Raw genomic sequence first — 13,436 nt, forward strand, 5'->3', positions numbered from 1 at the left:
GGACTGGGAGGTACTGTAGGCAAAAAGCAATGAGCAGAGTTTGCGAGTCACGAGCAGCGCCGATATTCGCCCTGGCGCAAAAGACCCGATCGGACCAAGTCAACAGGCTGAAAGAGGGTGCCCGATTTTGCTTTCACCACGCCAGGACTCCACCCTCTTTCCCATGGCCAATCCGATCGACAACATGCCACCCACCAAAGAAACAAGAGAGAGAGATCAACAAGAGGCAATGGCTGGGACACCGGGGGGGTGTCACGAGCGACGGTGTTCGCGGCCTGGTGTGGCAGTGACACAGGTTTACCGCGCCTTGAGTGGATCAGTTTAACAGCACTACGCAGTAATGTGGAGTACAGGTATTTTGGTGTGTCAGTCTGTCAGACAAGCCCTGGTCTCGTACACGTAATATTACGAAGCATCAACTCACGAATCGCCAGTTCGCCATCTGACTGCGCTAGCCCGCCCAAGGAGGGACTGCATTCCCTTAGCCAAGTTGGTCCACACACCCACACCAACAGTCCCACACCCCTTCCAGCATCCTTCGTCGGGTTGGTTGGAGCTTAAGCTAGCGCCATCCACATTAAGAATAGGTGGATGGTGCATATCGACCGTCGACCCATGCGTCTCGACAAGAAACGACAGGGATGAGCTGGCTATGGGAGGGGAGGGGTACGTACCTTCATTCCAAACGACATCCAGGCAGGCAGGCCATGGGCGGGTCAGGGCGGCATGGGTGGCATGGAGTTGGACATGGGTGGCATGGGTAGAACGGGGGCCAATCGAGCCACCCTGGCCACCGAAGGAGGTACCTTCCATCCTCTAGCAGAGATGGGGCGGTCGAGCGTTATCGCTGAAGATGGCATATCAACGACACTGCTCCCACACCTGCATGAGCTTCTCTTGTTCAGCATCCCATCCTTCGCGACACTCTTTCAACTCGACACTTTTACCCTCTCCTCACCAGGTCTTGGGACTCCCACTGCTCCCAGTCGCCCTCGTCCACCATCACGATAACACATCCCTTCCTCTCTCGCCATTCCGTTTCGTCAACCCTTCACCGGCGACGACCTCTCTCTATTGACTCGTTGACTCGACGTCTTTAATCTCTGTTGCGACCCAGACCACTTGTGTGATCCACGGACTTCCAGAGGCCGCCAAGGAAACAAGGACCATTCCAACCCGAGAGATTCTTTTGGCTAGGAAACCAATCCGTCCGCTGGAAGGAACCGTTGCCTGTCTTTCCTTCTCTCTCTCCACTTCTCTCCTTACCTTCTTGTTCGGTACCATAAGCCCAGAAGAGCCAGAAGCCTGAGGAGGAGTTCCCATTCCAGACCAAGGACCGCATAACATGCAGCATGTGTCGGCATACGGGCTTCCCACTCCTCCGGCGTCCCCAGCATTCAACCAGAAGTGCTCCCTTCTCCCACAACACATCCCGGTGCACCAGCAATGCCAGCCACGATACGTTCCGGTATCCCCGGAGGAGCGGCTAGGGAGGTTCCTCACAGGATCGCTGCAGTTGAACGGGATCCTAGGCACAGGCGCCTACGGAGTCGTCTACTCGGCCCTCGACATATCGACGAACATCCGATACGCCGTCAAGTGTTTGAGCAAGTTCAACGCTGATGGCACCCCTCTGGACCGACGACAAGTTGCCTTCCAAACGAGGGAAATACGTTTGCACTACCGCGCATCAGCACACCCCAATGTGGTCTCCATGTTGAAGATTATCGACAACCCGGACTGCATATACGTTATCCTAGAGTACTGCCCTGAGGGAGATCTGTTCTACAACATCACCGAGCGTGGCCACTATGTGGGTAAGGATGATCTTGCCAAGAGGGTCTTCCTCCAGATCCTGGACGCTGTAGAACACTGCCACCGCCTGGGCATCTATCACCGGGACCTCAAACCTGAGAACATTCTGGTCACGGATCAGGGAGAGACTGTCAAGCTGGCAGACTTTGGCCTTGCTACCTCTTCCGACCAATCCGAGGATTATGGATGCGGATCAACCTTCTATATGTCCCCAGGTAGGTTCACGAAAGCCGGTCTCCCAACGCTCCTGGCCTGGACCCCCTCTTTTCTCTCTTGTTTAGCAACTGACCTTTTCTCTTTCCTCGTTCTCTAGAATGTCTGGATCACTCAACCCGGAGGCCCTTCTACTATTGCGCGCCCAACGACGTTTGGAGCCTTGGTGTCATCCTGGTCAACCTTACCTGCGGGCGCAACCCATGGAAACAGGCCTCTTTTGAGGACTCTACCTATCGTGCCTTCACCAGACACCCAGGTTTCTTGAAGACGATCCTCCCGCTGTCGGACGAACTGAACGACATCCTGGGAAGGATCTTCACCCGGAACCCTGAGCAGAGAATTACGTTACCGGAACTCAGAGCGAGGATTGCTGCCTGCTCCAGTTTCACCCAGCAGACGGCGACATCGCCGCTTGTGCCCACCCCACCTGCTTCTCCGGAGCATGTGCCATCATACGTTGACTGTGAGGAATCCGCCGTGGATGCCGATTTCGGCTACGGGGCGCCCTTGTCGCCTGCATCGTCTGATTCCGCCTCGGAAGCATCAACCTGCCTTTCCGATGAGGGTTCGCTCACTTCGAGCTGTTCGACAATCGACGACCTCGAAGAAGATGACGACGACGACCTGATTGAGGAACCGCCCGAGATTCACACACCACCACCGCAGCCAGAGGGACACACATCGATCTACGATCCAGGGGAGGCCGGAATGCTTGCTTATTCCCAGGAGTTTGCCCACCACTCGCCTGGATCTGTCCCAGAGCCAATCCAGGCCATGCATATGCCTGCACCGCAGAGCTGCCTGCCCAAGTTCCCCATGCACTTGTGGGGAGATTGGCTTAACAGATACGCGCAGCCTGCACCATTGCAGCATCCCGCTCCCTTCCCATTTCATCATCACCATGTCCCTCTGTTCACTTCGATCCATGGCTGCTAAGCCCCATCTCTTACTACCTCTCGCTGTCTTGACGTCGCCGACGCTTGACATGGTTGAGTAAGCTGTGTTGGTTCCGGACGCTGGCTCTCATCCACTCTCGCAGCTGGAAATCCGTGGGCGGTCTTGATTCCCCGAACCAGACATTGGACATGATCACCCCGGACACGCATATGGACATAATATTCAACCAGAGGTTCCAACGGCCCACTGGACATGAGCAATCTATCCGTGGGGTTTTTCTGCATCACAGAATCGAGGACTGCCCTTTGGCATCCTCCGGACTTGGATATACCCGAAACAAAAGAGACAGAAAAGCTGGAAACCCGTTTCTTATTCTTCTTTTCTGCACATATTACTTCTTCCGAATTGTATCTATTTCGACTTTTATCAACTACGAAATGACGAGTCTTGTGGGACTTCGTTTTCCATTTGTTAGCAGCGTGGAGTTTGTGGATGGTTCGGACGGTTGAGGAAGGCCGATACAAGAACCGTGGTTTTGGGGGGCTGCGCTTTTGGGGTTTCCCTTGGGGAGTTGCGTTTCTGGTTTAGGGGGAAAGCATCTGGGCTTTCTGGCGCTGGGGATATACAAAGAGGGGAGTTTTTTCCACCGGAATCTTTTCGAGGGACGAAGACCGGGACACAACTATTGGGAGGCTCAACTTGTTCAAACGCCGGTTACTCTCCTCGACCTTTAATCCAGTCTCACGGCCCTCCGGCGGCGATTTCTTTTATTTTGTTTTATTTCCTCCATTGAACATAGAAGGGGGGGGGGGGGGAGCGCTTGGGAGGAATCCCACGAACGGTCGCTTGGATGATACCATATCTTTGTCTACTTCGTCGCCCGGCCTTGAAGCTGGACGTGTTTGATAGCTGTCGAACGGCACAAAAAGACCATTTGATGGGCACAAGAGCTTAGAAAGATTATTACCCTGGGTCAATAGCCCAAATTGTTGTCGGAGAACATCTGGCGCAAAACCAAATACGTTTAACTCCATTCTCAAGAGATCTTCCAGGACATGATGAGGCAGCATAGCTTAGAGCAGCTGGTTTATCTCAGATCTGATGATGGACAATAGTCCCAAATAATCACTCAACTCCATCATGTCATGAATCTCTCTCCCTTCTCCTTAGTGCTTTGGACATTGCTCACTTGGAAGCATCGATGCATTCCACGTGACGGACGAGGGATGCCGTGTTTGCCAACACACTGGTAGAAAGCTGCTGCAGCCCACTATGCACACAGAGTAGGTACCCAATGCTGTGCTAGTGAGCTCTCCTGTGGTAAGCATAGAGGGGTATCATTTCCAGCAAGGTAGCAATGCGGTCAGACGGTTTGGGGGTAATGACGGAATGATATTTTTTTGCCTCGTTTCTGTTTCTCATTTCCCCTTTTCCTAATCTCGGCAACCGATTTTAGTGCGGTCTCACAAGGAAAACAAACTGCAACATTGCAACTTTGAGCTAGCTGTCTTGCTTGTGGGGAACTGGGGGGGGGGGGAAGATGCGTTGGTGACGGTGCGGCCGGGGTGCGAACGGGGGTCAAGCAAATGATCCAGCAAAATGATGAGCAAATCGAGCGTGGTGCGTGCTGCATCCTGCACCTTCCTGCAGGCTGCAACTTTGCCTGCCCTATCATTCAGCAGACGAATACATGCGTAGTCCGTATCACCGCCCACTAGGCTGCTATTGGCTCACGTGGACCAAGCCACTTCGCCTCGTTTTTCCAATCTTTAGTTGCAACACCAGCCAAGTCGAAAACGGGGCTGGCGGCTGGGCCATGCAGATGGCATGCAGCCAGAAACCATGCATCCGTGGGAAAGCGGATGCGGGCACGTCGTGGTTGTGTGGGTCAACGGAGTACCTGGTGCTTCTCTCGGTCGTTCTTCCTCCACAGCCGATTGTTCTGGTGCCCTGGTGCCTTGGTGCCTTGGTGCCTTGGTGCCGTGCTGCCTTACGACGCCCTGACTTTTTTGCGCTTCTCTTCCGCTGTTTGCTTGGCCCTTATTTTATTTTTTATGGTAACAGCGACGCCTGGACCCCAAACTCCAATTCTCACCCCCCTGTTCTGCAGTTTCCAACTATTTCCAAGATCGCCAAGCCCCGTGCTGATTCTCGTCACCTACGTCAGGTCGTCGCGTCAAGAGCTGATCCGATCCGGGCCCCGACTCCCAGGTGCTGGCACGGACGCTGCTCTCCGGCCAGGTTGAAAAGGAGAACCAACAAAAACAATCCCGCTCTACCTCCGCCCCATCAGGAGACGTATGCCGTACAGCGTAAACCTGCTCTCATAATTCCCTAGCCCAATCCATCCACATTTAAGATCCTGCGAGGGGCCGCTAGAGGTCAAGTCGATAGCCGATCCCGCGCCAGCTACCTAATCAGAGCAAGCGCGATGTGCGCTAGAAAGTCTACCCAGCAGCCCAGGCAAGCTAGGCAGCGGGGTCAAGCAGAATCGCCCGGTCCAGTGCCCAAAGATAACTTAACTTGCGACGAACAGCCTACCTACATACATACGTAAGGTGCAGGGCCATAGGATTGGATGCTATTAGTGGCCGTCTCAACGCTGGTATGCGCGTGTTTAAGTGCTTGCATTAGCGGACCCTCTTGGCCTCGCCCATCTCCAGCTTTGTTTCGCCCGAAGTTGACCACACTTACCCTGCAGTATTCAAGAAAAGCAACTTTTATTCCTGCTTTCTCGCCGCTTTCAGGCGAATCAGCTCGTTGCCTAGGCAGCCCATACTGTTTGGCTTGGTGGTGGTGGCCAATGATGACGATCAGGGAGCCACCATCTCCCGTGGTTCCGTGGTTCCGTGGATATTGCTGAGGCAAACCCGGCTTGTCCAATGGGGTCTGTGCCCACTACGCTTCCTTGTTGTTGGTTCGCCCATCGACGCCCCGTGCGCTCTTTTTCTTGCATGGTTTGAGAGAGTTGCTGAAACCTCTCGGACCGGGCTGACCTGGTGGAGATGGCGGTGAGGGCGCCCGACGACTGCAGCCAAGTCGGGTTGTTGCGATCATCGATGCCTGGTTGGCTGCCCAGGACTTGTGCGCACAGAAGATGGGATAGGTGATTGATTACCTGGCCGATCTGACCAGTTATTCGCCGTTGGCATCCATCATAGATGATGCGCCCGTGAGTGGTTGGCGACGCACTCGACTGCTTATTCGAGCTGCCGTTGCCTCACGCCATATCCAAACTGCTACGCTACGCATGCTTTTGGCTACGATGCTTGGCCTGAACTGTAGTTGCCCCCGCCCCCTACTCTTCTGATGGGTGCAAGCTCTGTGATGCGGGCGACTTGCCACACGCAAGCCGAGACACCAACAATAGTTGGCAACCTGAAGCCACACATCACGCATGTCACGCAGCGAATGACTTTTCATATCTCAAGGGAGGAGCTTGTCTCATTGCCCGGCTGTGCCACCTTCCATCTCCTGACTTACTGCGGGGCCGGCATTGGAGACACCGTCTAAGGTGGTCCACCCAACTTCCAGAGCCGCCCCTAGTGTGGGATACACGAGCCTTGCGCTGTTTCTTTCGAGGTGTCTAGCCACTGCGGGAACGATGAGTTTGGCTTTTGCCAAGTGCCTGTCGGTCGCTTCTCGTCTCAGCATAGCAAAACCCTAAATGGGTCGCGTGCTGAGATGGCAGAATCATCACTTCAGGATCCGATAGTCCGTTCCCCGGCTGCATCTGGTGGCTGGAGTATGCTTCCAAGCACTTCGTCAACTTTGTCGCCAGTGACTTGGCATGCCTCGGCAGAACATGTTCAGCATTGATTTCAAGGAAACAAGGTTGAGGGCCTCTAGGATGACATCCCTAGCCAAGGGACAGAGTGCCCGTCACATCCGGTCTGAGGTGGCTCGCAAGCCCGTGTCTGCATGGCAAGATGGGAGAAGCTAGGGAAGCATGCATCCAAACTTTGGGAACTCCAGCGTGTCGTTGAGATTTCCGCAACGGCCCAGACCACGGGATTAAACATCATGAGAAACATGCTTCTGGATCCACCTCTCCCCTCGCCTCAATCATAGTCAATCAGCGGCCTGCATCTTGCCCACATTGCCGCCTATGTGCTTGCACGTACGTGTATAATGACAGGAACAGCCGAGGAAACTCACCATTGGACTTTGCCATTCTCACCACCCTCTAACCCGGTCCAAGAGAGACCGTCTCAACACCATACTACCACCGCCACCCTTAGTTTCATGGAGCTCTGGACCGTCCTCTGCATCCCTTGATCTGCGGCTTGGTCCCGGTCGGCTACACACCCAGTAACCTTTTTCTGACGGTCGGGAAATAAAGTTGCTTGGCAGATGTCTTCTGTGGAGGTGATCCAAAGGGAGGAGTGGGCCTTGGTCGTCGCGTAATACGGCGCCATGCTGGGCTGTGCGATATGGGGTTCGCAACTTTTTGGGGGGGGGGAGCTTGAACTCCGCGGTCCCGATGTTTCCGGTCTCCTTACCGGCGCGGGGGAGGAAGGCCAACCCCTGTCACCGTTGAGACCGCATAATGCTGGGGTTCCGGCTCCACGACGGCGCCGCGAGCTGCGAGGCAAATGACTCGCTTCCCGGGGCATCCTTTGGTGGCGTTTGGTGTTACGCGTCTAGGTTGATAGAACCTCGGATCTGAAGTATGCCGCTTCACTCGCTAGTGGGCTAGTGCCAGATCCCATCGCACCCATCACGGACTATGACGAAAGCTCGCTGCCCCCCCTTCTCAGCAAAGCGAGGCTCGGTAAGCTCCGTACTGGAGACTCGAACTCGGAAATGAATCGTTATCGCTATATTCGGAGCCGCTAGGGGATATCCCCCATAGTTAAGGAGGTTGGCCACGGAGCTAAGTTGATGGATGGGGCAACGAACCACTTGTTTTCCGCTCGAGGTCACGTCACTGGACGGGGTATGGTGCGAACTTTCCTTTCCATCCGCGCCTGCCGTGTATATATCTATCTCTGAACGTGCGTTGCCGGTGCGGATACTCCCTCGTCCTAGCGCCCTTGTCCTTGTCCCATTCCTAACCATAGTAAACCACGCCGCCGAACCTTCTGGAGCGGGACGGACGGTTTGGTCACCTTCGCTCCGGGGGCAAAGTTTGGATCTCGTGACTCGTTCTAGTTGATTCGTCATCCCGATACTTCCGTTCTTTTCGCCTCGAGCTGATGGTGTTCTGTTGATGGGGGGAGGGGGGGTTTCTTGTGCTGCCCTAGATGTGTGCCCCTCAGGGGGTGATGAATGTGATTCAGGGGGGCTTTGTCACATTGCGTTTTGCTTCAGGGGGTGGCTGGTGGTCACCCGCCACACACCTGGCTGGCTCCGTAGTGTCTGGAGAAACAAAATGGCTGTTGTTCTATCTAACTTGATGTAGGAACGCAATAGAGGAACCATAATGGAATCAGGAACACTGTAGTTCGCAGGTCAGACGATGGCTGGCAGAAGGGGTGTGAGGTCCGTGTACAGCCCCGTGTACGCCAGTCTAGAGCAACAGTATCCCCGTCAGGTTAATGCGGGTTCTTGACATGGGCGAGATACAGAGATGACTTGCCCCCAGGGGAACTACGCACCAAGCAAGGAAGGGTCACGACCAGTCAGTCAAGATAGTCACTTGGAAGCGCGGGTGGGAGCAGTATCATGAAGAGAGATATAATAAGTCAATCAAGCCTTTTTGAAACACTGTAAGGAGATAAGGTATAAATCCAAAAAGAGAAAGGAAAAAAAGCGTCGTTAAGGGAGTTTTACAAACTCGGAGGCGGTTGACACTTTTTAATATCACCCCCGTCCAACCCTCATCCACCTTGCCCCCCAAAAACCCAAACAGTGTCCCCCCACCTCAACCCTACGGCGAAGGACGGATGGACCCAGCCCCCAGGAGCGGCCAGCCCGCGATCACCACGCCGGGGATGTCCTGCAGGATGGTGACGATGTTCTGCATGATGAGGAAGACGGGCACGGGGATGGTGCCGGACCCGTAGTTCCCGTACTGCTCCTCGAGCAGCTCCAGCGCGGCCAGGAGGGCGGCCGGGTCGGAGATGGGCGCCTGCCTGCGGCGGTCCGAGGGCTGGAGCGGGCTGCCCGAGGCGACCGGGTCGGGCACGATGGGCGCGCCGGACTTGGTCGGGTCCGGGACGATGGGCGCGCCGGAGCGGGTCGGGTCGGGCACGATGGGTGCGCCCGACTTGGTCGGGTCCGGGACGATGGGCGCGCCTGACTGGGTCGGGTCCGGGACGATGCCGCCGCCGGGCTGCGTCGGGTCCGGGATGATGCCGCCGGTGCTGCCGCCGCCGGGGAGGGGGTTGCCCGGAGTGATGGAGGTCCAGCCGCCAATGGACTGGCCGCACAGCTGCAGGGTCGTGACGATGATCTGCTCAATCAGGAAGATGTTGTCCGGGGCGTCCTCGGGCGGGCCGTAGGCGGCGTAGAGGGCGGCCAGGGCGGCGCGGAGGCCGATCATGTCGGCGAGCTGGCAGGTCTGGTTGCCGATGGTGAATGTCTGGCGCTTCTTGTTCGAGGGCACGAGGCCGCCGGTGGTGGGCTTCCCGAGCTCGATGCCGTAGAGCTCGAGCTCCGAGGCAATGTGCTGCAGGATGAGCCAGGTGGAGAGGGACGGCTTGGAGGTGCCGATGGCCTGGCTGAGCGTGTTGTAGGCCTTCTGGAGGCCGGCGAGGTCGAAGGTCGCGTGGACGTTGGACGGGAGCGCGAAGACGGCGGGGGCGTCCCGCTTGTCCGAGGGCTTGAGGGTGGTCCTCGTGCCGTCGGGGCTGTTGATGATGGTGATGCCGCAGGCGAGGAGGAGACTCCTCATCTTCCGCATTACAATGTACTCCTGCGCCGACGGGTGGGCCTTCTGCATCAGGCGCTCCAGAGCCAGCTCCGTGCCTTCCAGGTGCGGACATTCCGAGGCGTAGCTGCCGGCGGCGTCGAGCACCGCACGCTTACCGGGCTTGAGGTCGCCGGAGATGACGGCGGGGATGCAGGGCCCCTGCTTGTTGAGGGGGACGCCGGTGAGGCAGGAGGGCCAGGAGATGCCGCCATTTCCACCAACAATCAATGTCTGCCTCTCCTCCACAGCTCGGGTCGCGGCCGGCATGGCGCTGCTCACGGCACCAAGGCCGATGAGGGCGAGTGTCAGGGCGGTCCGAACCATGACTGATGATGACTTGGCTGTGCTGTGGTTCTTTAGTCGGGATGCTTGGCAGGCTCGCTGTCGAACCGTGCGGTGGGCAAAATTCAGGGAAGGACGATGGGTCCGGTTCTTATAGCTCCGGGACCAAAACTCATGGAGCCGCACTTTTCAGCACCATCGTCGATATCGACCCTCATCGCGAATAATATATATAGTGCGAGCCGCGCCGGATTTGGTTCCCTACACTCACGGACGCTTTCAGCGATGGCGATATCATGATTCGTGGTTGGAGTCACAATATGGTGTTAATATGGAATAGATGAAAGGACGAGTGGACGGAGGCAACTTGTTATATAACCGGGGCGATTTATCCGGGCTATCCAAAAGTTTGTTTCGGCCGTCGAACGGGCAAGTCCGAGGAAATTTGGGGGATTGGAGGAGGAAAGCAGAAATCAGGGTCGCATTCTTAATTGTGCCTATATCAGGAAGCCAATCTCGACAAGCTTCTGCGGCGGAGCTAGGAGACCGCAGGAGGCGACTCAAGCTTCTCGACATAACGGTTGGATCCCAGATTGAAGGCGAGATCTTCTATTTTTGGCCTGACGTAGTGTTCGCCGGCCGCATCGCATCTGCAAGGGCGAGACCACTTGGCTCTACCCAGTGTCATCGTGCCTTTAAATGAAGAGAGCAGGTCATGGCAGTCCAGGGGGTGGAAAGGGGGCCGGCTTATTCGCCCCAGTGGTGAGCCAGCGTCAAAGAGAGGCAGGATGATCGAGACTCTATGGATCGTACCCTGGAGGCAAAGATCCCGGGCATGAACGTGCTAGCTCGGGTGCCATATTCGGATTGTCAGCTCACTCGAGCCTCCCGCCGCCTCCTACTGGCCCCACAGCTTGAACCGCATCAACTTTATCCGGACGTCGCCGTGCCATTCCACGAGGTCTAGCCACACTACGTTGCGCCGCAGAATGGCCACTTTCTCGCATGTGAACACTTTGTCGTCCAGGGACAAAACACTGAAGCCCAGACCCGATGCTTCCGTCGATTGGCATTCGCCGCTCCAAGAATAGAACTCCCGAGGTAGCCAGGTGAGTTGGGAGAGGCAAATCCTGGTACTTGGGGGCGGGAGTGCGCATGGCGGCGGCGAGACAATATCGGTCAAACTTTCTGATATAGTGGCCCAAGTTTGGTGGAAGCAGCACCAGGGGCATCAGCACCGCCAGGTCAGGAACATCTCCTGACCGGAACCACCACGCATTTCACACATTTCCCCTCCCTGCATCTGCAACCTGTCAGGAACCAGGGGCGTAGTGTGTGCCCTCCAAAGCATTTGCTGAGGGCCCCCCAAGCCATTCACACAACTCTGCTGCGTAGCTGTATGGCCATTGCAAAGCCCGGGGGATGGAAGATCGAGAGATGATCCTCACGGCCGCCAAATTGCTGCAACCCTTCAGTCGGGAAAGCAGATTGACCGCTCAAGGATATTCTCCGGCGAAACCTCGGTGTCATAATAAACGGAACAGAGGCCTCAGTTTGATGACGATCCAAAAAAAAAGCGGCACAGTGAGGGTGTAGCGCGAATGTTTCTTGGCTCGCATATCGCTACACCCAGGCTATTCACCGGTGAAGCCCTTCAATCCCGGCAAGTGGCCCGCGCGTCGTGTCGAAGGGTAGGAGCGCCAGGTCCATCTCTCATGGATAGGTAGGTAGTCTCACGGGGTGATGGCTAAGACATATCTGACGGATTTAGGAAATTTGGAAAGCACGATCCCGCAGGAGCGAGAACTGTTTGTTGGTGACCTTGTTGAATTCACGTGATCTCACAGGTGCAAGCATGCATGTGGGTTTCTCCTCAAGCCGAGCTTCGCTCAGAGCGGCTCAACAATTCAAGATTCTTGCTCCACAATATGCCAAGGAAACGACGTACGTAGGACCGCTGCGCGAGGATACGTAAGATATCGTCGCTGTCTCAGAAATATTGATACAATGTCTTAAATTACCGTTCCCGTATCGCATCCCGGAAATAAAAAGCCAAAAATAAATAAAAAATAGCCAGCGGACATGTCCGATGCGCCGCAATCATCGGTCCGACAGCGCCGCCCGTCGGCGGCCGAGGCGGTAGCCCACACGGCGAGGCATGCAGACGCCAAGATCGCGGAGTCGCTCCTGGTAGCCTGGGACGAGCTGCCGCACTGGCGGCGCGACAACGCCTACATCAAGAGCGGCTACCGGGCGACGAGCGCGAGCGTCGCGCGCTCGCTCGCCAGCCTGGGCTACCTGCACAACGAGTCCGTCAACATCTGGTCGCACCTGCTGGGCGCCGCCGCCTTCGCCCTCGCGGGCGCCCTCCTCCGCTCCGCCGTCGTCCCGCGCTACGGCTCCGCCTCGCCGTCGGACGTGCTGGTCTTCTCGTGCTTCTTCGGCGGCGCCTTCCTCTGCCTCGGTATGAGCGCCACGTTCCACGCGCTCTGCAACCACTCGCTCGGCGTGGCCACGTGGGCGAACAAGCTGGACTACTCGGGCATCGTGTTCCTGATTGTCGGGAGCTACGTGCCTGCCATGTACTATGGGTTCTTCTGTTTGCCTAAGCTCATGGCCGTTTATCTGTACATGGTACGAGCTCGTTCCGCTTTGCCGGGTGATATACGCTGTTAGCGGTGGCTAACTAGGGTACATCTTAGATCTCCCTTCTTGGCCTCGGCTGCTTGGCCGTGTCATGGCTGGAGCATTTCCGCACTCCTGCCTGGCGGCCATATAGGGCCCTCATGTTTGTGTGCCTGGGGCTCTCTGGCGTTGTGCCTGTCATCCACGGAGCGATGATCTACGGCCTTCGACAGCTGGATGTGAGAATGGGCGTGAGATGGGTCATACTGCAAGGTGCGCTGTACATATTCGGTGCTTTCTTATATGCCGTGAGTTCAAACCATGTCCCCTCCACATCCGGCCGTTCAACCACTCATCAGTTCCTAGGTTCGGTGGCCGGAACGTCAGTTTCCTGGGACGTTCGATATTTGGGGGAGCTCGCATCAGCTATTTCACATGTGTGTGCTCCTGGCGGCGGCATCGCACTTTTACGGGATGCGCAAAGCCTTTGATTTCCATCATGGTGTAATGGGGGCTCATTGCTAGGGCCTTAGATGCATGACCGAGGTCGAATAGACTGATAGAATATTTGGAGTGGATGCGCGTGCCCTGGCCCAAGCCCAGGACGCTCCTCTGACTCGATCGATGGGTGCTCATAGATTAGAACGCAGCCGAATCCCCTCAACCATTTCGTCGCATCACGAACCCAGCCTTTACAACCAGGGCATGGGTCGGATCGGCGGAGGTTGTATTTAGCTTCCGGCGA

General features: G+C 56.3%; 3 protein-coding genes across 3 annotated transcripts; 2 read left to right on the plus strand and 1 right to left on the minus strand.

Moving 5' to 3' along the window:
- The first annotated feature begins 1,079 nt into the window (after positions 1 to 1,079).
- Positions 1,080 to 3,074, plus strand: QBC33DRAFT_154233 (Pkinase-domain-containing protein). The gene is made up of 2 exons (XM_060422180.1): positions 1,080 to 2,030; positions 2,129 to 3,074. The coding sequence occupies exons 1-2, from the start codon at positions 1,346 to 1,348 to the stop codon at positions 2,965 to 2,967; spliced, it is 1,524 nt and encodes a 507-aa protein (XP_060287646.1). The 5' UTR covers positions 1,080 to 1,345; the 3' UTR covers positions 2,968 to 3,074.
- Positions 3,075 to 8,782: 5,708 nt separating this feature from the next.
- QBC33DRAFT_154475 (uncharacterized protein) lies at positions 8,783 to 10,257 on the minus strand. The gene has a single exon (XM_060422181.1). It carries the CDS (start codon positions 10,106 to 10,108, stop codon positions 8,801 to 8,803), a length of 1,308 nt encoding a protein of 435 aa, XP_060287647.1. The 5' UTR covers positions 10,109 to 10,257; the 3' UTR covers positions 8,783 to 8,800.
- A 1,672-nt stretch (positions 10,258 to 11,929) lies between these two features.
- QBC33DRAFT_154479 (mPR-likeG-protein-coupled receptor) lies at positions 11,930 to 13,424 on the plus strand. The gene is made up of 3 exons (XM_060422182.1): positions 11,930 to 12,700; positions 12,769 to 12,999; positions 13,058 to 13,424. The coding sequence occupies exons 1-3, from the start codon at positions 12,149 to 12,151 to the stop codon at positions 13,214 to 13,216; spliced, it is 942 nt and encodes a 313-aa protein (XP_060287648.1). The 5' UTR covers positions 11,930 to 12,148; the 3' UTR covers positions 13,217 to 13,424.
- The last annotated feature ends 12 nt before the right edge of the window (positions 13,425 to 13,436 follow it).

Source organism: Phialemonium atrogriseum, assembly GCF_030411735.1.
Source record: "Phialemonium atrogriseum strain 8032-3 unplaced genomic scaffold QBC33scaffold_2, whole genome shotgun sequence".
Classification (NCBI taxonomy): domain Eukaryota; kingdom Fungi; phylum Ascomycota; class Sordariomycetes; order Cephalothecales; family Cephalothecaceae; genus Phialemonium; species Phialemonium atrogriseum.

What these genes read in the sequence shown, in the direction of transcription:
- QBC33DRAFT_154233 (XM_060422180.1), top strand. Translation starts at nt 1,346, where the DNA reads ATGCAGCATGTGTCGGCATACGGGCTTCCCACTCCTCCGGCGTCCCCA. An exon ending in AACCTTCTATATGTCCCCAG is followed by an intron (nt 2,031 to 2,128) that starts GTAGGTTCACGA and finishes CTCGTTCTCTAG; the next exon opens with AATGTCTGGATCACTCAACC.
- QBC33DRAFT_154475 (XM_060422181.1), bottom strand. Translation starts at nt 10,108, where the DNA reads ATGGTTCGGACCGCCCTGACACTCGCCCTCATCGGCCTTGGTGCCGTG.
- QBC33DRAFT_154479 (XM_060422182.1), top strand. Translation starts at nt 12,149, where the DNA reads ATGTCCGATGCGCCGCAATCATCGGTCCGACAGCGCCGCCCGTCGGCG. An exon ending in TGGCCGTTTATCTGTACATG is followed by an intron (nt 12,701 to 12,768) that starts GTACGAGCTCGT and finishes GGTACATCTTAG; the next exon opens with ATCTCCCTTCTTGGCCTCGG. An exon ending in TCGGTGCTTTCTTATATGCC is followed by an intron (nt 13,000 to 13,057) that starts GTGAGTTCAAAC and finishes ATCAGTTCCTAG; the next exon opens with GTTCGGTGGCCGGAACGTCA.